Below are 23,571 nucleotides of genomic sequence, written 5' to 3' on the forward strand. Positions count from 1 at the left end.
ATAAAAAATGTAAGATGTGGGGCACCTGTGTGGCTCAGTTGTTAAGCGTCTGCCTTCAGCTCAGGTCATGATCCCAGGGCCCTGGGATTGAGCCACTCATGTGGCCCCCTGCTTAGCAGGAAACCTGCTTCTCCCCCTCCCTCTGCCCGTGCTTCTGTTCCCTCTCTCACTGTGTCTCTGTCAAATAAATAAATAAAATCTTTTAAACAAAAAGAAAGAAAGAAAGCTAGGTGAGATGTTGGAGAGTTCCACCCACCCTTGCCTAGAACTGAGGGTTTATCTTGGCTTTGTTTTCTATCTTGATGGCGTGCGAGGGTGGGTTGCGGGGGGCGGGGGGTGAAGACTAGGATATATACACAAGCCCAGAACAAACAGAGGTAGGGATGCTATGGCCACACCCATCTCCCTGTCCTCTCTGGGGGCAGGGAGGGTGGCTACGAGGCTCACCGTGTCTAGCGAAGCGGCTGCCCGCATGTCAGGCAGGAACCCCACATCCAGCACATGCAGCAAGAAGTCCTGGTTCTCGATACCATACACGCGGTCCAGGAAGAGCACCATGGACGCCTTGTGGTCTGGCACAAAGGATGCCGACATCTTCGGCTGCACCAGAGCCCCATCTGTGGGCCAGGAGGGCGGTGGGGGGTGGTCAGGGATGCCCTTCGGACCCCTCTACTTCCTCCACGGCAGCCCTCCCTCGCTGAGTCCTGCCCCCTGTGTACCTTTGCCCAGGGTGGGGATCTGCAGTGGGAGGCTGATGATGCCCACAAGGTCGTCCAACGGCACGAGGGAGCGCAGGATGGCACGGATCCGCAGGGCCTCTCCCTTGCCGGCTTGGATTAGCTGGAATAGGGAAGCGGGCACATCATCGGCCCCCTGGGCCTCATTTGCTCATTACTTCATCCATCCCTTCCTGACCCACCGACAGGTAGAGCGGAACCCCTCGTGGGGCAGACTCTAGAATTCCTGGCCCGGACTCCTCTGCCCATCCTTCTCCACCACCGCCCTGACCACCCCTGGCCCTCATTGCTCAATCTCCCCCACTGGTCTGGGAGCTCTGGGAGAGCTGGGCCTGGGGCTGTCTTGGTTCCTGGTGTGTCTGTCCCCAGCACTGCCTCACCTAAGACCCCCACAGAGCTAGAGTTCAGTCAGTGCTGTTGAATGCCTGACTGAAGAGGTTCAAGGTTGGCCCTGCATGCCCCTCCCTGTCCTTGGATATCTAGGTCTCACGTGCATCTCCGGCGCACAGCGTCCCAGTAGGTCAATCAAGGCAGCGTAGAAGGACATGATGGCGTGTCCCAGGTGCACCCGGTTCTCCTCCGGGGGCTCCTCACCGAAGCTGCAGGGGAAGTGGGGGCAGTGTTGGGGAGGTGGCCAGGGGCTCGGAGAAGGGGGGCCCATTCTGCTGAGAAGGAGGCGGGAGACTCACTGCTCACGCCGCCGGTCCCTACGGACGCCTGGGCCATCGCGCGCCGGGTCCTCAGAGATTCGAATGGCCTCTTCGATGGCGGCCAGCAGCCCTGAGCCGCCCTCACCCCGCAGGGCAGGCCCGAAACACTCAGGCTTGCGGATGAGCAGCCGCACCACCACGTTGGCGTTCTCCTCCACGCTCTCACCTGACAGCCGGGTGGGGTCGAGAAGCCTTGTGAGTCGTGGCACTGGAACCCCAGCCCTGGCAGCCCAGGACCCAGCACCTCTAGGATTAACGCCAGCCCCACCCCACATCCTGCCAACCCCGCCCACCTGGGAGATCCCCACCCAGGCTCCGGGGTGGCCCACACCCCCCAGAGAGGCTTTGATTGGCACCCCCAACCCCCTGCCCTGCCACTGCCAACTCCTGACTCACCGTTGACGAAGACAGCGAAGCGCAGAAAGTCCAGGTAGCGCTCCCCGCCACATGGGTTCCAGCCGATGTCCGGGTACCCTTTGGCCAGGAGCATGGGGCAGCTCTGAAGGCCACAACCCGCCAGGTAGGATACCACCTGCGGGTGAAGGGGGGCTCAGCCGGAGGCCAGACCCACACCATTTCCTACCCAAGGCTCACATGTCCCTGCCCATCCATGGAGCTCTGCAGCCGGATTCATTTCTGGATCTCTCAGCAAACAGTAATCCTCCTCCTCCACCCTCATCTCTCACCTGGACCATCCCGGGGGCCTCCATCCTGGGCCCCCTGCTCTTCCCCCTCCCTCTCCATCTATCCATGCCCCCTATCCATCCTCACCCCCGACAAAGTGCCCCTTCCCTGCTTGGAATACTCCTGTGGCACCATCTCACTGACGGTAAGACCCAGAGCCCTCTCAGTGGTCCACTAAGACCCTCTGCCCAATCTTCCCTGTTACCTCCCTGCCCTCACTTCCCACCACTAAGCCCTTACTCCCTCTGCTCCAACCATTCTGGACTCTTTGCTATTACTCAAACTCATGAGGTTCATTTCCATCTCAGGGCCTTGGCACTGGCTGTTCCCCTGTCCAGAATGCTCTTTCCCCTATGCCCATATGGCCCCTCTCCTCCTTTAGAGCTTTACCTGAATGTCACTGTCTCAGTGAGGTGATCTCTCATCACACTCATCTAAACTTGGACACCCTCCTGACACTCAATGTTTTTATCCCCAGCTTACTTTTTTCATCTTAACTCTTGTCACTAGCTAATACACAATGTATTTTACTTACTCATCTTATTTATTATGCATCTTCCCAACTAGAATGTCAGCCCTGTGAGAACAAGGATTTTTGCTGGTCTCCTTAACTGTCACAGCCCTACTGCCTTAGTCCTGGTACAAAGTAGGTACTCGGGAAATAGTTGCTGAATGAGTAATACTATAATACCAGATAACTCTTCTTGAGTGCTTATCATTTTATAAATGCTTTCATGGATTAACTCATTTTATCCTGAGGATAACCTTATTCTATTATTACATTCATTCTACAGATGAGAAGACAGACGCCCAGAGAATTTAAGTCATGGGTCCCAAAACAGCAGGTGCCCCAAGGGGCCAGGTAGGGGCCAGGACTCCTGCTTCCACACCTTCTCCAGGTCCTGCTCTTGCAATGCCAAGGCCAGCTCGTTGTTGTCGATGACGGAGGCAGCTGCCACATCCAGAGGCGTGGAGCCCTGCATGCCTGTGAGGGCGAGAGGTGGGGAGAATGCTCTTCAGAGGTGCGTAGTTGACAGTGTCACTACGCTGTCTCTCTCACCTCCTCCCAGAAGCCCTCCTTGATCACCCCTTTTACAGCCTAGGTCAGGTGCCTCCTCTGACCTGACCGCTCTGGGCTGTCACTGTCTGTCTCCCGTGCTGCACCATGAGCCCTGTGAGGGCCAGGGCCGGGGCTGTCTGGGTATCCCCAGGACTGCTTCTCACAGGGCTATAGCCTAGGGATGGGTTTTAAGTGAGTGTTTGCTGAATGACTGAGTGAGTCAGCAGAGACGGATGCGTGGATGGACCTCCAAGAGTGGGCTGTAGGGGACAGCGCCCCAGCCCGGGCTCCAGGGTTCTCACCTAGGCCGATGCCACTGTTCTCCAGCAGGTAGCTCAGGTGGTCAAACATGGAGCGTTGGTTCTGCCGGCTGATGCGACAGAAATAACAGAGGAAGCGGCAGCAACTTGTCACCATCTTGGGGAAGCGGATCTCCTGGGCAGGCAGAGTGGGCTGGTTGTTAGTGCTTACCCGCTCTCCCCCACACCGTGGCCCCCTGGCCTGAGCTCCTCAGCCCCCACAGGCCTCTTACCTTGGATTCGCCACCACCCCCGAGGACATTCACCATGACCTCCATGACCGTCTCGTGCATGCCCAGGGCCCGCATCAGGTTCGGGTGTTGGTAAAAGACTTTGTTGTTCATGATGTTCCTGTGAACGGGGAGAGTACATGGAGTCGCCAGGGGCCAGGTGGGGCCCAAGCCCAGGGAGAGCCCCCAGACCCTTGGAAGAGTCTACTGGGATAAACAGTCAACATTTACTAAGCTTAAGGTGCCTGGGTGGCTCGGTGGGTTAAAGCCTCTGCCTTCAGCTCCAGTCCTGATATTGGGGTCCTGGGATCGAGCCCTGCATTGGGCTCTCTGCTCAGTGGTGAGCCTGCTTCCCCATCTCTCTGCCTGCCTCTCTGCCTACTTGTGATCTCTCTGTCAAATAAATAAATAAATCTTAAAAAAAAAAAAAACCCACACATTTACTGAGCTCTTCCTTCATGCCTGGCACCATCCCCCTTTATGGATCTGAACCCATTCAATCTTTATGTCCACTCTGAAAGGCAGGAACTATAATTATCCCTATTTTACAGAAAAGGAAACTGAGGCATAGATCCAAGGTGGACACCCCTAGGGCAGGGATTCTTAACCACGTTGCACATTGTATTCCCCAAGTGCCTAGAAAGGGCATGGCACAGAGTAGGTGCCCAATGAATGCTTGCTGAGTGAAGGAATGAGACACCCTTGACACTGACTGAGCGCCCAATACCATCATGGCCATTGTCAATAGCATTATGATGTGCCTGAGCCCATGGAAGCTTCATCATGACTCTACGAGGTAGCCATGGTTCTTCCCCAGCTTGGAGATGAACACTGAAGCTCAACGAGGGTAAATCTTGTGCTAAGAGTTGCAGGTGAGTAAGAGCTGATACCCCAGGGGTTGGATGGAGAGGGGAAGGGAGGGGACATAAGCCAGGGATATGGGCTAGCTATTGGGAGAAGTATATCACCCCAAGGATGGGGCAGAAGTGGCAGAAGGAGCCATTATTGCATTCAGGGGACATGAGCCAGGGGGACAAGCTGGAGCTAGGAGGGGGCTCCTCCTTCCGGGGGAAGATGCGAAATCCAGGGAGGGGGCAGGGGCTCACCCAATGCTCTGGATCATGAGGTTTTCCTCCTGGGGACCCATCTGCACAATAAGCAGGGACCGGATCTGGCCGAGGCACTCAAGCAAGCTCATGGTGTCTTCCACAGATGATGGGGAGATGGTGTATGCCCGGGGCAGGGCACGCAGCAGCTCCCCGAGTCCGTCGTACTGTCGGTGCAGGAGGCTGAACATGGCCCGGACGAGCTCGGGGCTCTGCACGAAGTCCTCTTGAGCCCAACGCACCACTGTGTGGGACACCAGCTCCTGCAGTGACTCTGGGAAGGGAACGTAAGTGTCAGAACACCGCCAGGTCAGGGCCTTGAGCCAGAACAATGCAGAAAGGGCTCCTCTTCCCAGAGCGCTGCTCAGTTACTAATGCCCCGACCCTCTACCTGCCAGAAGTGGGCAGATTCTGGAAGATTTTTAAATTTTTTTATTGCCCTAATAGCTTCCCTGCTCTCTTCACCCTAATACCTAGACAGTAAGGGCCCTCTAAAGCTTTCAAGAGGAAAAAGAAGATGTATCACTTCAAAATACCAGAGTATATTATAAGCACCTTTGGAATATATAATGCACCTTTGAAATCATAATTCCCCTTGTTCTGTAAAAATACTGTTGATTTTTCAACAAGAGAGACAACAGACACAAAGAAAACCTGTGGACTTTGGTGTCATTTGGAAATGATGTCAAAATGAACCGTTTTATTCTCCTTGGCCATCTCCCTGGGACTCATATCTCCTACATCCAGCATCCATTTCTTTGTCTCTCTTTCTCTCCCAACCCTTCTCCTTCCCAGGATTTCTGGGAGAAAAGATAGATGTCTCACATGTTTCAGCGTTAAGAGAAACCTCCATGTACTGGGACTGAATGATGGTGTCAATTCATAACCTTTCAGTGCTAACCTTTCAGGGCCAGGGGCAATCTGGCCCTGCCCCTTCTGACCTCATCTCCTGCCCCTCTCCCCTTGCTTGCTGTGCTCCAGCCACACTGGCCTTTAAGCACGCCAAGGATGTTTCTGCCTCAGGGCCTTTGCACTGGCTCTGGCTATTCCCTTTGTACCAATGATCTTCCCCAGATCTTTGCATACTTCACTCCCCAGCTCTGACCCCTCCACCTTCATCCCTCTCTCTTCTATCACTCAACTTTATTTTGCTCCTTAGTCCCCATGGCCACCTGACATGGTAAGTACATGTATATGTGTATCTGTTATAACATGCTAAACTCCTGGAAGGCAGAGATTGTGATTCTTTCCCCCTACAGTATTCCCCAGCCCTGCCAACAGTGCCTGCCCCATCCCTGTCCCCACCCTAAAGTTCCCAGTCCTCACGGGGTTTGCTCTCCTCAGCTGGTGGTTCCTCCTCGGGTTTCTCCTCCTTCTTCTTCACCAACCGTACTTTCTCCAACAGGCTCATCAGACGGCTGCCCAGGGTGGCCTCTTCCTCTGGTTCCTCCTCCTCCCCCTCCAGCTGAATTCCTGGAGTTGGTCGAAGGGAGAGGGTGTCATTCAACTCTGTGTTTATTCATCTACTCATTCACTTCTTCAATGACTGGTTCATTCATTCCTCCTTCAGGTGTGAATTCTTGGGTTTTTCATTTATTTCTCCATATGTTCTTATGTTTGTTCATTTATTCATCCTTCTAAGCATTTTAAATGTCTTTTAAACTATTGTAAATAGGTCTAAAGAACTAAAGGAAACCATGTCTAAAGTATTAAAGAGAAGTATGGGGGCGACTGGGTGGCTCAGTGGGTTAGGCCTCTTCCTTCGGCTCAGGTCATGATCTCAAAGTCCTGGGATCGAGCCCCATATTGGGCTCTCTGCTCAGCGGGGAGCCTGCTTCCCCCTCTCTCTCTGTCTACCTGTGATCTCTCTCTCTCTCTGTCAAGTGAATAGATAAAATCTTAAAAAAAAAAAAAAAGACAAGAGAAAGAGAGAGAGAAGTATGATGACAACGACTCCCAGAATAGAGAATAGTATTAAAGAGGTAGATCATATAAAAATAACCATATAGAAATTCTGGGGCTGAAAAGTACAAAAACTGAAATTTCAAATCACTAGGGGGTACAATAGCATATTTGAGCTGGTGGGAGAAAGCATCAGGGTACTTTAAGGTAGAACAATAGAGGTTATCTAGTCTGAAGATTAAAAAAGAATGGAGAAAAAATGGGCGCCTGGGTGGCTCAGTGGGTTAAGCCGCTGCCTTCGGCTCAGGTCGTGATCTCAGGGTCCTGGGATTGAGTCCTGCATTGGGCTCTCTGCTCGGCAGGGAGCCTACTTCCCTCTCTCTCTCTGCCTGCCTCTCCATCTACTTGTGATTTCTCTCTGTCAAATAGATAAATAAAATCTTAAAAAAAAAAAAGAATGGAGAAAAAATAACAGAGCCTCAGAGCCTGTGGGACACAATCAAATCAATCAGTCAATCAATACATGCAAAAGGGGAGTCCCAAAAAGAGAGATGAGAAATAGCAGGGAAAATACTTGGAGAAATAGTAGCCCCAAAGTCCCAAATTTGATGTAAAATATTAATCCACACATCCAAGAAACTTAACGAACTCCACGTAGGATAAAATCAGACAGCGCCACACCTAGATACATCCTACCCAACCGTTTCAAAGCAAAGGCAAATGGAAAACTTGAAAGTCAGCCAGAGAAAAACCACTAACCACATATAAAAGAATCTTAGTAAGATTATTAACTGACTTATTACCAGAAACAATGGAGGTTATCCATTTATCCTTCCAGCCACCCAACCACCTCTCCCTCCAATTTTCAGTGATCCATCTATCCATCCATCTGACCAACATCACCCTTCCCTTATCCATCCATCCACCCAGCCATCTCTTCACCCATTTCTTTACTCACTCATCTCTCTATCACCAATTTATGCACTCATTAGTCACTTGCCCATAGCCACCCATCCATGTATAATCCACTCAAATACCCATACAAACTTATCCTTTCACTCATCCTCTATCTGTTCACGAATATGTCTGTTCATTCATTCATTCATTTGTTCACATGTTATTTCATTCAAGCAAAAGTTACATTGCACCAATACTGTACATATTTAAGATCAGGAAGTCTTAGGGAAACTTTAGGAGAAGTCTCAAGAGAAAGTCTGGGAGATGGATTCTCTCATCTCTCTTACCACAGTGTGCCAGCAAGTCTTGATGAAATTCCAGCAAATCCTGTCGGACTTCTTCAGGGAGAGGACACTCTTCCTCATCCCCACCATCTTTGAAGTGCAACAGCATGTTTATCTAGAGGAAGGTCAAAAGTTAGAAAGAGGGTCAGAGGCCCAAGAGCAGGAACTCCAAGGTCGAGGATCAAAGATCGAATTGTGAGTCCCTACTTAAGGTTCTGAGCTGGTGAGGACTATTTGAGAAACTAGAGGTTTGAAAGGAGTCAGTGTCAGTCTGAAGTGACCAAGAGCTCAGACTGGTTCAGAGAGAAATAGAAGAGTAAGAGATAAAGATATCAATAAGGTCAGAGGCCAGGCACGAGTTTAAAGATGTCATGCCACCAGTACAGGGAGAGGTTAAAGTTGGGGTTTGGACAGTAATTCCAGCTGGGGTCAAGTGTCAGAGTACCTGCTCCTGGGGTGGGGAGCGGAACTCGCGAGTACGTCTTGCAGTCTCAGCAGCAGACATGGTGAAGGCCTTCATGAGGAGGCCATAGCGGTCCCGCTGGTTGGCCTGGAGCTTGTCCACATAGCGCTCCGCAAAGGCTGCTAGGGATTCCACCCGGTGCTGTAGCTCTTGGTCACAGAAATACTCCAGCAGATGGCACATCTATGGGAGGACAGCCAGGCAGTAGAAACGATGGTGATGAGATCATCCTTGAAACTCTTCTTGCTTCCTCTCCCCTCTCCATGGCCCTGCCCTATCTGCCACAATCATTTCCTGCCTGGACCTTTAAGCCAGACTTCTCCATGGTCTTATCTCTCCAATCCACCTGCCACATGGCAACCAGAGAGATCATTTGAGATCAGCAGCACTCCAATCACCTGTGGCACATCCATAGCTCCCCACTTCCTGGGGACAAAGTCCAGACTCATGCCCCATCAGATCCTCTGTTTCCCAGCCCAGGTAGGGGGAGGCTGGAGAAGAGGAAGAACCAGCCCACCTGTAACTTCACAGATTCTGGCAACTTCATCTGGAGCAGCCCTTCCTCCAAGCCTTCTTCTTTCTCCCCTTCTGCTGTCTCCTCTTCCTCTTTTTCCTCATCTTCTTTCTCCTGTGCCTCTTCCTCTTCATCCTCCTCCTTCTCCTCTTCATCTTCTTCTTCTTCCTCCTCTTCCTCTTCCTTTTCTTCCTCAGTGAATACTTCAGGTTCAATCATCTTCAAGATCTGTTTCACATCCTCATCGGCAAAGATGCCCATCACCTACAGGACAAAGTCTGGGTCCTTCCCTGTGCCCACAAGACCTGCAAATCGAGTCCCAACCTCAGCCCTCCAACCTGCTTCTCCTGCATATGTCAGATTCATTTCTGCATGGGCTAGATATGATTCTTCCTACACAAAGAAATGGCATCCCCCTGCCCTACTATTCATCCTCCTTAAGATCCTCCCAGATCCACAGCCTGTGTACTGCCTTACCTGGCCCAGACCACATAGCTAAACATGAGCACCTCTCCCTTCACTAGTAAATGCCCTTTCTCCTAAGCTTGAGCATATGTGACTCTGGAACAGGACACACCCTGCCCTGATGGGATCCCCTCATAGCTCCCACTATATGCTAGAACTCAGTGAACATAATGAAGATGCTAACAGATGGAGGGGAAGTGGGTAAAAGAAACAGAAAAACAGTGGGGGAAAAGAGATGGAGATGTGGAGGGAGGGCTGTGTGGCTGAATTAACAGCTGAGTAGAGGTTTGAAAGGGAGAGAAATTTGTGGGCAGATAAAGGATGGAGAGAAAAGGTAGAGGAAGAGACGGGTGGACGGATGGACGAACGACAGGATATATAATCTCTGGGTAGGTGGGTAGGTGGATGGATGATTCGATAAGTGCATGAGTATGTTAATGAGTGGATGGGAAAACAGATAAATGGGTAAATAGCCAGGGGGTAGGGTGGGATGGTTGGATGATGGGCAGGTGGATAGGTGTGCGCTTGAAAATTTGGATGGATGGATATATGGATGAGACATTAGATGGGTATGTGAATGAAAAGATACATGCAGGGTGTCTGGGTGGCTCAGTGGGTTAAGCCTCTGCCTTCGACTCAGGTTATGATCTCAGGGTCCTGGGATCGAGTCCCGCATGGAGCTCTCTGCTCAGCGGGGAGCCTGCTTCCCTCTCTCTCTCTCTCTACCTGCTTCTCTGCCTACTTGTGATCTCTCTTTCTGTCAAATAAACAAATAAAATCTTTAAAAAAAAGATACATGCAATAAAGGATGAAAAATGGGTGGACGGTGGGTAGGTGAATGGGTGTAACTGGATGGATTTGTGGTTAGGTGGATGGATGTATACACATACGGATTGAGAGATGCAGTGCTGGACATACAGGTAGGTGGAAAATGAACAGATGAATCTGTAGATGGGTGGGTGGATGGATATGTGGATGAATGTATGCACAGGTGGAAGAAGGATGATAATTGGATGTATGAAAGTTAAGATAGATTCATAAATAAATGGCTAGGTGGGTAAATGAATAGATGGAATGGTAGATATACTGACAGATGAGTAAGTGGAAGGATGAATGGACAACTAGATTGGAAGTTGGATAGATGGATACATGGATGGATGGATGGATGGATGGATGGGTGGATGGATGGATGGATAGCTGGATGGATGGCATTACTGATTTTTCAATAATCAATAAATGATCAATAAAGGCCATTAAATGGATGCACCTGTGGATGGGAAGGTGGGGGTATATCTGAATGAATAGAAGGGTGGAGGACGGATGGACAGATGGATGAATGATGGTTGTTTGGGTGGATGAATGGAAAGAAGGGAGAAAAGATTAAAAAACTGATTAATAGATGAATGGATGGGAAGAAAAGTGAACGAGAGATGAGTAGATGACAGGAGAAGAAGTTGAAAGGTGGAGGATGGAGAGGTGAATGGGTGGTTGGATGCACAGATGAGAGGGGGATTGGCAGAGGATTTGGAATGTGGAAGAACAGGACAGAGGGAAGCAGGAGGAAGCCATTACCAGCAGGGTGGACACGAGCTTGAGCACGGGTACGAACTGGAACTCCACAGAGCCCCCGACAGGGTCACGTGCGTGCTGCCCACCATCTCGCACGGCCTCCCCCAGCATTCTCAGTGCTTTATCCCGCAGGGCCTCCAGAGGGATGCTGGGGCTGAGGCGGGCCGGAGCTTCCGCCACCCCGGCAGCCGGCAGGGCGGCCACGAAACAGGGGGGTGAGAAATGGTGTGGAGGCCGCAGCGAGGTGGTGACGCCAACGCCAGGCAGCCCGTGGCGGCGGGGACCGTCTTCTGCGCTTCTTCCGGGTGGGAAGAGAGTGATGGCACGGGTCTCCTCCGTGAGGGGCACGATGTACTCAGAGAGCATGGAGCGGCGGCTGCGGCAGGCGCTTTCCAGGTGGATGCTGATGAGGAGGTCGTAGTAACCAGCCCGCAGCGGCCCCGGCAGGTGGGCATCCTCCAGCGCGTGCAGCAGCTGCGCCTGGTCCACGTGGCTGCACAGAGCATGCGCCACGCGGTTGTTGCCCAGCGCGCACACGGCACGGTAGAGGCGGAGGGTGTGGGAGTGGAACCGCTGCAGGTCCAGGCGCTCTGACAGCTCCAGGATGTCCATGGATCTGCGGCGGCGAAGGGCCATAGCCGGGGACAGAGCCAGCGGAGGAGGTGAAAGACAGGCACAGACCACAGGGAGGCAAAAAAAAAAAAAAAAAAAATGCTTAAGGTGAGTGTCGGCCATCCCAGGAGGGAATCCCAGTGTCCTGCTGGGTCAGGGTTCTGTGAAGTCTGCGGAGCTGGGTCTAGGAGTCTTGTAATAGTCTGGACGCCCCTAGTGGTCTGCGGACTCGTTGGGCCATATCTGGGATCCCTGGCATGGTCTGGTACTCGGGGGGTGTCTGAGACTCCATGGAGGGGATCTGGTGACCAGAGATACATCTGGGATCCCCAAATTGGGACTGAACCTGCCTCTGGCAGGCCTGAGTAACCTGGCTATGTTTGAATACGACTAGAATGTAAACCAGGGCAGGACATTTCTGCCTTTTGGGTTGGTTGTGAGTTTTTTGTTTGTTTGGTTTGCTTTGTTTTGCTATATTCCCAGCACCTAAACAGGACGTGGCACATAGTAAGCGCTTAATCAATACTTGTTGGATAGATGATAGGCAGATGGATAGATAGATTGATAAAGTATGTGAGTGAGCATATCTGGGAATCCCGGGGATGGGTCTGAGTCCCCTTGGGCAAGTCTGAGCCCCCGGAGTTATCCATGAGTATTGCTAGAATGTCCATTCACACAGGTTTGGTGTTTCCAGCCTAGAGTGCTGTTGGTCACACAGGAAGAGCTCAGAGCCATCTGCTCAGTGCATAAATGAATAAATAAAGGAAAGATGAAGCACATCAGAGCTTACTGGGGTGTCTGGGGTGGGAGTCTGTTCAGGGTACCTAAGAACATTCCTGCCATACATGTGACCACATCTCTACTCTGGGTGTGTCTGGGTCCCCAGGACTGGCTTTGAGATCTCCCTGGGATACATCCAGAGCCTCTCTCCGTGTGCCCAAGACACGGAGACATTCGGGCCTCTCTGAGTCCTGTCCATGTCCTTCTGAGGTGCACTTGAGGCTTCTGGAGCTTGTGTGGCTCCTCGGTGTGGATCTGGGCTCCTTGAGACAGCCTTGGAACCCTGTGGGGTAGGTCTGGTTTCCCTGGAGGTGAGTCTAAAGTCTGCTAAGATGGGCCTAAAGCCCTCTGAGGTGGATCTGGTGTCCCCTGGAGTCTTATCTGGGGATAAGGGATAACCCTAAGTCAGGGTTCCCTAATGTAGGCTTGGGGCCTTTGGGGTGTTGGCTGGAGTCCTGGGGTACTGGTGGAAGGGGACACTGAGAGGGTTCCAGAACCCAGAGGACTTGCAATTTCCATCCCACCCCCATGAGCCTGGGCTGGCCCTGACCGGTTCTCCTCAGGGATGTGCAAAGCCATCATGATCAGCGGCTCCTGGCACTGCACGGCCCAGCCCAGCCGCTCGCCCGCACGTCGTGTCTCCACCTGCAGGAAGTGATTGGGCATACGGCTCCACGAGACGGGCATCAGCATCTGCACCTCTAGCCGAGGCGGGCACTGCGGGGCCGGGTTCTTGCGCTCACTCAGAAACATGGCAGCCGACAGCGGCATGATGTTCTAGGGGCACAGAGGTATGCACGGGTCAGGATTCTCAGCCCTCTCTGTCCTGCCACTCTGCTTCCAGGGAGACCTCCCACACTGTCCCAATTTTCAGCCACTCCACTAGCCTGAACTCCTGTACCTACTGCCTCAGCCTGCCCCATCACTGCACTCTTACCTTCTGCTTCCCCAACTCAAACTGGATTACGTTCTGGTGAGTGGGCAGGACAAAGACGGCAGGAAACAGCTTCGTGTTGGGCTCCACCTGGCAAGGAAGAAGAGGCCAGGGTGAGGAAGAGGGTGAACTGGAGGTGACGTTGACTCTGGATCCTGAACTCTGGGATTGATTACCCCAGCCTGACACTGCTGGAGTCTACAGATCCAAACTCAGGCACTGAAAGTGCCCCAGGGTCCCCGAGGTTGCTCATGGGCTACACCACCTCTGATCTAGATGGGGCCAGCCTCCTCCTGCTCTCCCAGGGGCAACGTTATCTCCCGGATCATTGTGCCTTTCATGCACTCCACCTGGAATACCATTTCTGTTTCTCTCCCAAGACTCATTCGTCAAAACCCAGGAAGGTCTTCTGATGGCACTTTCCCTCCAGCCCTTCTGATATCCACAGTGGAACCCACTTATGAGTTCCATCACCTCAGCCTCCATCACCACAAACACCATCCTCTGTGAAGAAGCCTTGCCAAACCTGAATCTAACCACACCCGAGGACCCATCTGCCAGTTGACAGGAAATACAGGGGACAGAGGAAAATGATCAAACAACACCATGGGGATGCATCAGCCAGATGCAGACTGAGAAGCCAGGCCAGCACTCTTCAGATGGTGGTAGACACATGAATCCCCAGGATTAAATTTTGGATTCTTATTGGGCAGGTCTAGGGGGAAGCCTGAGAGTCCTCATCTCTAACGAGCTCCCAGGCAATGCAGATCCTGCTGATCCGGGGACTACACTTTGGGAAGCAAAGCTTTCCAGGACAGACAGCCTGGTTTCTTTAACAAACACATTTCAGAGAAGAAGAGAGATATGGAAGGGAAATCTACATATGAGAGACTCGAGGGGCATAGCAACCAACTAAAATATATGACTTTATTTGGATTCCAATTCAAATGAACAAATGAAAAAAGACACTTTTGAGACAACCAGAGAAACATGAACAGGGATTGGATTAGTTAGGAATTACTAGGGTTTGTGGGGTTTTTTAGATACAGGTGGTATAGTGGTTATGCTTTTTAAAAGAATCCTTACTTTTGCAGAGATATATACTGAAAAGAGATGAAACCATATGATATCCAGGGTCTCCTTCACAATCATCTGGTGTGGACATGAAGGTGGGTGTGAAGGGTAAAGATGACACAAGATCAGCTACGAGTGGGGAACAGTTAGAGCTGGGCAGTGGGGACATGGAGGACTAGTACACTATCTTAGTTTTGCATATTTTTGAAATTCTCCATTTAAGATAAATTTTTAAATAAAATCCAAGTAGGATGGATTAATGGATAGATAAGTGGATAAATACGTGGTAAAGCCAGTGTGGGTGGGAGGTTCTTGCTAGTGGGTATATGGTGTTCACTGTATGATTCCTTTAATTTTGTTGTATATCTGCAAGCTTTCATAATAAAATGTTGAGAAGGAAAAGCCCACCTGAGGATTCATCTTAAGGTGTTCCCTGATGGGTGAAAAGTTGGCGACTGGTGTCAGTGGGCCCAAGAGGGACTATGGGCCCCTCTCCAGGGTCAAGGCAGTGCTTTGTGTCCCCCTTTCAGGGAGTCAGTTCAGTGGACAGTTAGCCAGGTGATCTCCCAGGGACTTCCCAGATCTGGCCTTCTATGGAGTCTGTCCTCAGAGGGGTCTGGAAGGGTCTTCCCAGCATACTGGGACATGAGGACACTATTGATACGTTGCTAAGGGTTGGGCTCACCTGGAAAAAGGTGTTGCTCTCTTTGCCATTGGCAGTAAAGGTCATCAGACCAGTGGCCAAGTCCACCAGGCAGCCAATGACAAGGTCTGTGTGGCTGATCCGGCCCTGCTGCCCGGAGCTCACGAAGTCCCCGCCCCACACCATGTAGCAGTTGCTGCACTTGAGGCTGAAGGAAAAGCAGTGGTCACTGCATGGCTCCTCAGCCAAGGTGCTCTGGACCCTGGACACTTTCTTCCCCAAACTCCCAGAATACCATGACCTCAGAGCTCCACCCCCAGACCTCCACCACCTGCAGACCTGAGTGCCAAAACCCCAGGCCCCTCAGAGCGAGAGTTCTTAGAAGCTGGCTGGGGGTTCTGGGAGGCAGAGGGGGAAGGGGAACGGGAAGACAGAACACAGACAGGAGGTAATGTAGAAAGGGGAGCATGAGATGAAGGAAGAGAAAATGGAAAAGGCCAAATAGAAAATGAAGAGGAAAACCCAGAGGAGGAAAGTAAACAGGTAGAGAAGAGGAGAAGAAGGGGATGGAAGCTGCTGGGGCTAGCCTGGGGAGATCCAGGTCACCTCCCACAGTCCCCACCTCTCCCCAGCACCTGCTGTGGACGTTGCCTTGTTCGTCCCCCATGGTCACTGTCACTGCCCGGACCTTGCTGAGCTCGAAGTTCATGTCATGCTGATGGTAGTCAGGGGTGACCCAGCCTACCCACACGCAGCTGGGCTCCTGGCCAGCGAAGACCCTCACAGAGTAATAGTACTGGAGAGGCAAAGGGGAACCAGTGGTCAGTCCAAAAGGTTGGTGACATAGGGCTTCCCTGTGTCTCTCTAGATTCACAGTGTCCCCTGAGAGCTCAGCAAGAAATTACTGGATTTGAAACACACACACACACACACACACACACAGGTCTATGTCCCTCTAATTCTGTATCTACTGATACGTTTTTAGATTCGAGAATCCTCTGGGACTATTTGCAATAATTCCGAATTTGGGTCCCTCTCCAAATTACAAAGTTATCAATAAATAATAGTTAACAAACAGTTAGTAAATTTACTTAATATAATCCCCATCAAATGGGCACCATTTGTATCCCCATTTTACTGATGGGAAAACCATAAAGCTTCTATAAAGGAGAAGGCATAGAGCAATGAAGTGACCTACCCACTTGGCACCCAGGTAGCCCATAATCCTAACCACAAGGCTATCTGTCTCAGAAAACATTCCAGATTTGGGAAATCCCCAAACTCTACTGGGGTAGCTGTGAATGTTGGTTCCCAAGAATATGCCAGAATAGCTATTAAATTTGGCGGTATCAAGTTCATATGGGTGAACCCAAATATTGAGGTCCCAAGCCTATACTGGTATTTCCTCTGGATTCTGGGATCCCTGGGAGTTTTATAAGTGTGCCTTATAGCTTCATTGTGTTCTTGTAATTTTTAGGCCCCCAGCTATATGGATTTAGGGGTTCAAAGGACTAGATGAGTGCGTACTCTATTTTGTGGTCTTCAGTGTGTATTGGGTGTCCCCAGGTAATGGCAATCACTAGGGATTGCAGCATGAAATTTGGAAATCTGAGGGGTCTCTGAGGGAAAGCTGAGGGCCCCAGGTTCCCACCGTGGTGGTATTGAGGATGATCTCAGGGTCATCACGGTTGTCAGCTGGCACGACCTCTCGAGGGAGTCGGGGCAGAGTGGGAGTGGCTGGTGGCTGGGTCATCATGGCGACCTTCTTGGCCTTGAATAAGAACCTGGTGATGGGGAGGAAAGGCTACTGTGAAAACCAGCTCTCAAGCCCAGCCCCCCAACCCTCTCCACCACAACATTCATGACCTCCACATCCCATTTCTAACACCCAAGTCCCCACCTCTAGAGGGATAAACTTGCCAACCAAGTCAGCATAATCTGTTCTGGAGACACTGTGCTCTGTGCTTACAGATGCCCAAATTTAAAGGTGCCTCTGGGGACAGGGAGGTTCTCTTTGGGGCATACAGTGTTCCCCCTAAGTCAGCATTTCTCATATGGATGCTAAAGGCACTTGGGAAAGGACAGTCCTTCATTGTGTGGCACTGTCTTGTACATCACCAAAAGCCTGTAGAATGCCTGGAGTCCCCCAGTAGCATCACCACTGTCCCAACACTGTGATAACCAAAATCGGCCACCATTTCCACACATCCACCAAGAGAAACAGACCTACATCGCATTGAAAACCACTGTGATAGTAGAGGAAAGCAGACTTAGTTTCAAGTTGGGTTTAATGCCTTTTGAGGGTCTCCATTGAAGCTAGTTCTTGGGGGGGGTACATTTGAGACACAGAAATGACCCCACTTTAGAAGACCACTGGTGTTCACTGGGATACCTTGGGGTACAGTCAACTCTCCCAAGACACTTCAGTGTCTGTCCACTTTAGAGCCCATGGATAATAAAGTCCATTGGGTGGAACACTTTGGGACCTACCAGGTACCCCAAGGATAGTGAAGTTCTCCATAGATGTAGTGGGGTACCCCAATTTTATATTCTCTGGGAGATGAGCACATCCCAGGAGATAATCCCTGTCATTTGAGACATGACAGGCCCCTCAGTATTCTGATTCCACTTAACATATATGGGCCACTGAGGGACATAATGGGGTTTCTTACATTATTGAAGTGGGGTGCCTAATTGGGGTTCCTGAGCCCCATCCCAGCCCCACTCTCAACTCACCCTCTCTTTTTGTTCTTCTCTGTGGTAGCATCCTTCTCATTCTCCACCCTGACGGGCTGGGCCTCCAACCCAGCCTGGGCATTGCCCCCGGGCGCCCCCTCCTTGGCATTTCCTTCTTTGCCCCCCTCAGCCTCGCCCCAGCGCCCTGCTGAGCGCCGCAGGTTTTCATAGTCGGGGTCAGGTTCCGCCGCCCGGGCTTCATCCTCAGCGGGGGGCTGCAAGCCAGGGTGTGCTAGTGGGGTGGCCCCTGCAGTACACCGGAAGTGCTGGTGGAACTGGACCGGAAGGCTAAGCCGGAGGAAGAGCATCTCCACCAGACTGTTCTGGGAGCCCCAGGTGCGGTGGCTCAGGCGCAGGCAGGGCGGTGTGTCCACGGTGCCATCCACACGGGCCACCTAAGGGGGAGCAGGAATCTGAGCCAGGCAGGCAGGCTAGACCACTGGTCCTAATCCCAGTCCACACAGAATGACCATGAGGCCTTGGCACACCTGTGTGAGAATTAGCCAAAGACTCACTCCTCGGAGCACATGGGCTCCCTGTTGGACACACAGCTTGGCTGTAGGGTGTGCTCAGCCCTCTGCCGAGCTCTGTCTGGGCCCCTTGTGCAGTGGCAGCCCTGGCCAGACTCTGGAATCGCTTGAGGGAATGTTCCAAACCTACCTACGAACAGGCCTCCCTCCAGACTAATTCATCCACCCATCCATCCATTCCAAGAATACTTCCCGAGACCCTATTAGGTGACAGACACCATTCCCCAGGGCTGGGAACCCAACTGGGAACAGAACAAAGGCCCTGCCCTCCTGGTCTCCTGGGGAGACTCATTCAGAAAAGTGCACAGGTCATAATGCACAACGCAATGAGGTTTTAGAGAAATCCCACTACACATGCGTGCCCAGCTCCCAGACGGAGAAACAGAACTAGACCCAGCTCTACCACCCACCCAGGACCACCCCCCACCCTGGTGCCCATTTAGTCACTACCCTCGCCAAGGCAGCGATTCTGAGGAGGGAAATGTCCCCACCTGGCCTAAACAAGAGGCAGGAGGGGACAGAGGACAGGGGCCAGGACTGGGTGCTCCGAGGACTCTCAGAGACTTTTTGGAGACTCCATGAACAGATGGAATAGCTCCCTTTCTTTCCTGTCCCATCTTCAAAGACCAAATGCCAAGACCTCTGTGCTCCCTGCCAGCCAAAGAATGGACCCCAAAACTGTGGCCAAGATTTGCTGTTCCCAGACTGTCTGCGGGGTCTTCTTCTCCGCTCTCCTCCGTCTCTCATAAACCCGGTTTCCCTCTGCTCCATGGCGATAGTGTACTGACCATCTCCCTCCTGGGATCTGAGATAGTCTTTGTCAGTAACACCCTCCTGATTTCACACACGACAGATCAGCTCTGCCTATTCTCAAACTGCCTATGAACGGGAACCCACGGGATGTGTCATTTTGTGTCTGGCTGCTTTCCCCCGGCACTGTGTCTGTGCGACTCATTACGTGGTTGTGTGTAGGTTAGTCTGTTCGTTCTCACAGCTGTCTAGCCTGCTGTTCTCTGGGTAGAGAACACATCTGGCAGTAGCAGGAATTAGAAGGATCAACGTCTGCTCCTTCAGCCTCTCTAGCCCCTGGCACCTCTGGTCTTTCTGCCTTCACTGTCACCCCCTATAATCCACTCTCGGTGGGGACCTTTCCAAAACTCAGATCTAATCTGGACATTCCCCTGCTTAAAACCCGTCCATTCTCACCTAGTCTTAAAAATGCCACAAATTGCTGATTAATGACAAAAAGAAACTTAGTATTTATCTTCCCCTGGCAGACTCTACCTTAACCAGTCAAAATTAAAGTAATTCGTAGTAAGACCTGATGACACTATGTGCCTCCTGATATGCTGCATCGAGCAGGACACAACGTTCTGGTATTCCTGCCAACCACAGGTCACCTATACCTACTCACGAGGAGAAATTCGACAAACCAAAATGAGAGGTAATCTGCAAGATGACTGGTCTGTACTCTTCAAAAATGTTAGCAGCATGGAAGACAAGACAGACTCAGGAACGTTCGACATTAAAGAATAGAGAGACATGGGGCGCCTGGGTGGCTTAGTCGGTTAAGCATCTGACTCTTGGCTTCTGCTCAGGTCATGATCTCAGGGTTGTGATATCGAGCCCCATGTGGGGCTCCTGTCCCTGTCCCCACTTGTTCATGCCCCCTGCAAATAAATAAATAAGCAAACAAACAAATAAATAAAATCTTAAAAAAAAAAGAATAAAGAGACATAACAACTAAATGCAGCATCTCATCCTGGATTGGATACTGGACCAGAAAAATAAAAAGACACATTATCACCACAATTAACAAAATCTGAAAAGGGACTATGAATTAGGGAATAGTATGTATTATTGTTAAATTTCCTGATTTTCATGACCAATTTTTGTAACTGCAGTTCTGTCAGAGTCTAGCCTGTTCTGAAGAAATGCACATTGAAATATTTAGGGATAAAGAGGCACGATGGGACGCCTGGCTGGCTTAGTCAGTAGAGCATGTGATTATTGAACTCGGAATCATGAGTTCGAGCCCCATGTTGGGCATAGAGCTTACATTAAAGTTTTTTAAATAAGAGGCATGATGTCTCCAACTTATTCAGATGATTTACAAGTAGAAGGGGGGAGAAGGATTATGTGAGGAGAGCTGAACAATACCATGGTTGGGAAAACAGGCTCAGGAGAAGACAGTCACACACCCAAGGCCACACAGCAAATAAGAAGCCAACCCAGGTGTGCCTGATTCTGAACTACCCACTGAAGCTCAGCCATGTGGGATTCAGGTCCCTCCCAGATAGAGAAAAGGACTGTCACTTTGGTCTACGTGAGCTTTATATGGTTCGAGTTTGATGCCGAGTTTAATTGATAAAAGACACTAGAGCCTAAAAACTAGGGTACTCAGAATAATGAAAAGCTGGTAAAAACAAATAACCCCCCAAAAATGTATACACAGATAGCAATTAGGAAGGATGGTGCCAAAATGTAGAGAGATTTATATTTCTTTAAGCCTTGCTTAAAGATAATTATAGTTACAACTATAGTTATAAGGACTGGAGATAGTTATAAGGACTGGACATTTCCATCGGAGTCATTCAACCCAGCTCCTTTTTTTTTCCCTTCCCCCACTTACTAGGCAAGGCACCTGGAGGTCAGACAGGTTGTGGTTTGCTGAAGTTATACCCCACAAGGCAGCCCTGGGAACCCACTGTCCTTCTACACGGCTTGTGGGGTAACACGGGAGGAAAGGAGAAACTTGGAGAAGAGAACTGCAGGAAGAATGAGGTTCGGAGGCAGATCAGAGGGTACTGAGTGGGGTCCATCCTCACCTCATAGTGGGGGTGCTCGAGGGGCATGGCCTCAAATTGGGGGAGGCTTTTGCTGAACCAGGTGGTGACTGGGCGCTGCATGTTGATGGCGAATGGCTCAAAGCCTTCCTGGAGGCCACAGATGGCGAAGAACCGCAGAGAGCTCACATCCTGGCCCAGGTTCAGGTGACCCACCTGGCCAGGTCCCAAGCTACAGACAGGCAGGAAGCCTGGTGGGAGGGGACGGAGGGCCAGCGATCAGGACAAGGTGGGCAGGGCAGGGGCAGGAGGGGAGGAGGGCCAGTGGAAGGAAGGGATGGAAAAGTAGGAGGCTGGGGATGCAGCGTAGGGTCAGGTGAGAGGAAGGAAAACCAGAAAGGGGCCATGAGGCCCACCCTCACCATCTCCAATCTCGATTTCCCGGAAGGCCGTCTCAGAGCCTGAATCGGACATGAGGACCTCACCATTGAGGGTGAAGATAATGGTGTTCTCTGTGAGGTCGATCATGCAGCCCACGACATCACCTGGCTGCCATGGGCGCCCAAATGGTTCACTGCCCAGGTGCCATCGCTGGCCCTGTGAAGAGGCGAGGGGAAGATTCGACGTGGGAGAGACACGCAGAGAAATGGACACACACAGAGGCAAGGAGACACGTGTAAAGATACATATGCAAGGCATCAGGTCCAGGGCATGGGGGACAGAAGAGGAGTCACCCCCACAGGCCCCCGTCATATCCCACATTTTTTTTTAAGATTTTATTTATTTATTTGACAGAGAGAGATCACAAGTAGGCAGAGAGGCAGGCAGAGAGAGGGGAAGGGAAGCAGGCCCCCTGCTGAGCAGAGAGCCCGATGCGGGACTCGATCCCAGGACCCTGAGATCATGACCTGAGCCGAAGGCAGCGGCTTAATCCACTGAGCCACCCAGGCGCCCCATATCCCACATTTGTATCCATGATCCTTGGAATATAAGGCACAGGCTTTCATGCTTTCCCTTCCCACTGATCTCTGTATCCTATCTCCTCCGCCTGAGCTCTCTACTGCTTCCGTACCTGGGGCTGGAGCTGGGATTGTGTAGACCACCGGAGTGGCGGTGGGATGTTGGGGCGGCAGCAAGTGAGATGGATGGAGAGGAAAAATGAGGCTGCCAGTGTCCCCTCTACAGACCCATATAGACCCATATGCCCCCCAGACTAGATCAATGGATAAGGGGATGGGTGAACAGGAAGCAGGGAGTATGGCTGGAGGGAAGCACGGAATGGAAGTTGAGGCTATGTGGGTTGATACAGGGAAGAAAGGAAGTATGGACAGACAGACGAGTGGGTGGGTGGATGGATGAATTGATGGATTCATGCATTAAAGAATTCGATAAATAAACAGAATCACGAATTGAATAAGTGAATGGCGGAACTAACAAGTGAATGAATAAACAGATGGAAATGTAGACGGTCAAGTGATTTTCTGGACGGCTGAGTAGGTGGATGGATAGTTGAATTTATGGGGAGAGGAAAGGGTGAACAGAAGGATGGCTGGATAGAGGGACGGATGATGGACAGGTATTTACATAAACAAGGACACCTGGGTGGCTCAGTCAGTTAAGCCTCTGCCTTCAGCTCAGGTCATGATCTCAGGGTTGCGGGATCGAGCCCCACGTCGGGTTCCCCACTTAGCAGGGAGTTTGCTTTTGCTCTGCGTCTCCCTCTGCCCTTCCCCTTGCTCATGCGCGCTCTCACTCCCTCTCTTTCTCTCAAATAACTAACAAAATAAATCTTTGTTTTAAAAAAAGATACATGTAAGGACAGGGAGGGTGGGATGGATGGACAGATGGATGGATGGACAGACAAACAGATGAATGAGCAGTAGGGCAGATGCCGGGACGAGTGGACAGTGGGGCACACACAGAAGCAGAACTGGATGTATGAGCTATGGGAGGGACCATAGGGCCTGGCAGAATGGAGCCCAGGGAGGTACCCACGCGGTGCCCGTTGAAGACATAGGCCAGCTCATCAGCTCCCAGCTCCACGTCAGGCCGCAGGTCGGGCCTCGCCCAGCCCACTCGCATCTCACCCGTGGTGACCGCTTCAAACTCAAAGTACCAGCGTCCACTCTGCACCGTATAGGATTTCTCTGCCCGGAAGATACGCACCCGGTCCCAGCGAGACTGGCTCTCCACCTGACCTACAAGTGGGGCCAGGCAGAGTCAGGGGCTGTGTGGGGAGTGGATCCCAAGATACTTGAGAGGTTGGTGGGAGATACCAGAGAAGTCAAGGGCCTTGCAGGACTGGGAGAAGAGGATAATTCCTTGGAGTTACAGGAGAAGACCTGGGGACTCTCAGACTAGGCAAAGAGGTGGTTAGGGCCTCCTAAGTGAGACCCCCCCCCATCTCATTAGCAGTGAGAACCCTCAGAGAAGAGATGCTTACGGGACAGAAAGTCGGGTCAGTCACCGTCATGGTTTAGGGTTAAGGGTCAAGAG

The 23,571-nt window shown here is 51.3% G+C and overlaps 1 protein-coding gene across 1 annotated transcript in view; it reads right to left on the reverse strand.

Moving 5' to 3' along the window:
* The window catches only part of RYR1 (ryanodine receptor 1), a 108,392-nt gene that overhangs the window by 61,863 nt on the left and 22,958 nt on the right, over positions 1-23,571 (reverse strand). Inside the window, exons 26-48 of the mRNA XM_059382868.1 lie at positions 23,071-23,273; positions 21,498-21,672; positions 21,118-21,326; positions 17,760-18,154; positions 16,675-16,807; positions 15,659-15,819; positions 15,066-15,231; positions 13,310-13,396; positions 12,923-13,149; positions 10,984-11,596; positions 8,950-9,210; positions 8,415-8,615; positions 7,973-8,084; positions 6,153-6,299; positions 4,827-5,100; positions 3,724-3,841; positions 3,494-3,626; positions 3,022-3,116; positions 1,844-1,979; positions 1,427-1,613; positions 1,228-1,336; positions 720-840; positions 448-617 (exon numbers count right to left, since the gene is read on the reverse strand). Of these exons, the coding sequence (XP_059238851.1) occupies positions 448-617; positions 720-840; positions 1,228-1,336; positions 1,427-1,613; positions 1,844-1,979; positions 3,022-3,116; positions 3,494-3,626; positions 3,724-3,841; positions 4,827-5,100; positions 6,153-6,299; positions 7,973-8,084; positions 8,415-8,615; positions 8,950-9,210; positions 10,984-11,596; positions 12,923-13,149; positions 13,310-13,396; positions 15,066-15,231; positions 15,659-15,819; positions 16,675-16,807; positions 17,760-18,154; positions 21,118-21,326; positions 21,498-21,672; positions 23,071-23,273 (4,433 nt within the window). The remainder of the gene's footprint in view (positions 1-447; positions 618-719; positions 841-1,227; positions 1,337-1,426; positions 1,614-1,843; positions 1,980-3,021; positions 3,117-3,493; positions 3,627-3,723; positions 3,842-4,826; positions 5,101-6,152; positions 6,300-7,972; positions 8,085-8,414; positions 8,616-8,949; positions 9,211-10,983; positions 11,597-12,922; positions 13,150-13,309; positions 13,397-15,065; positions 15,232-15,658; positions 15,820-16,674; positions 16,808-17,759; positions 18,155-21,117; positions 21,327-21,497; positions 21,673-23,070; positions 23,274-23,571) is intronic.

This window comes from Mustela nigripes, chromosome 17 (assembly GCF_022355385.1).
Source record: "Mustela nigripes isolate SB6536 chromosome 17, MUSNIG.SB6536, whole genome shotgun sequence".
Taxonomy (NCBI): Eukaryota; Metazoa; Chordata; class Mammalia; order Carnivora; family Mustelidae; genus Mustela; species Mustela nigripes.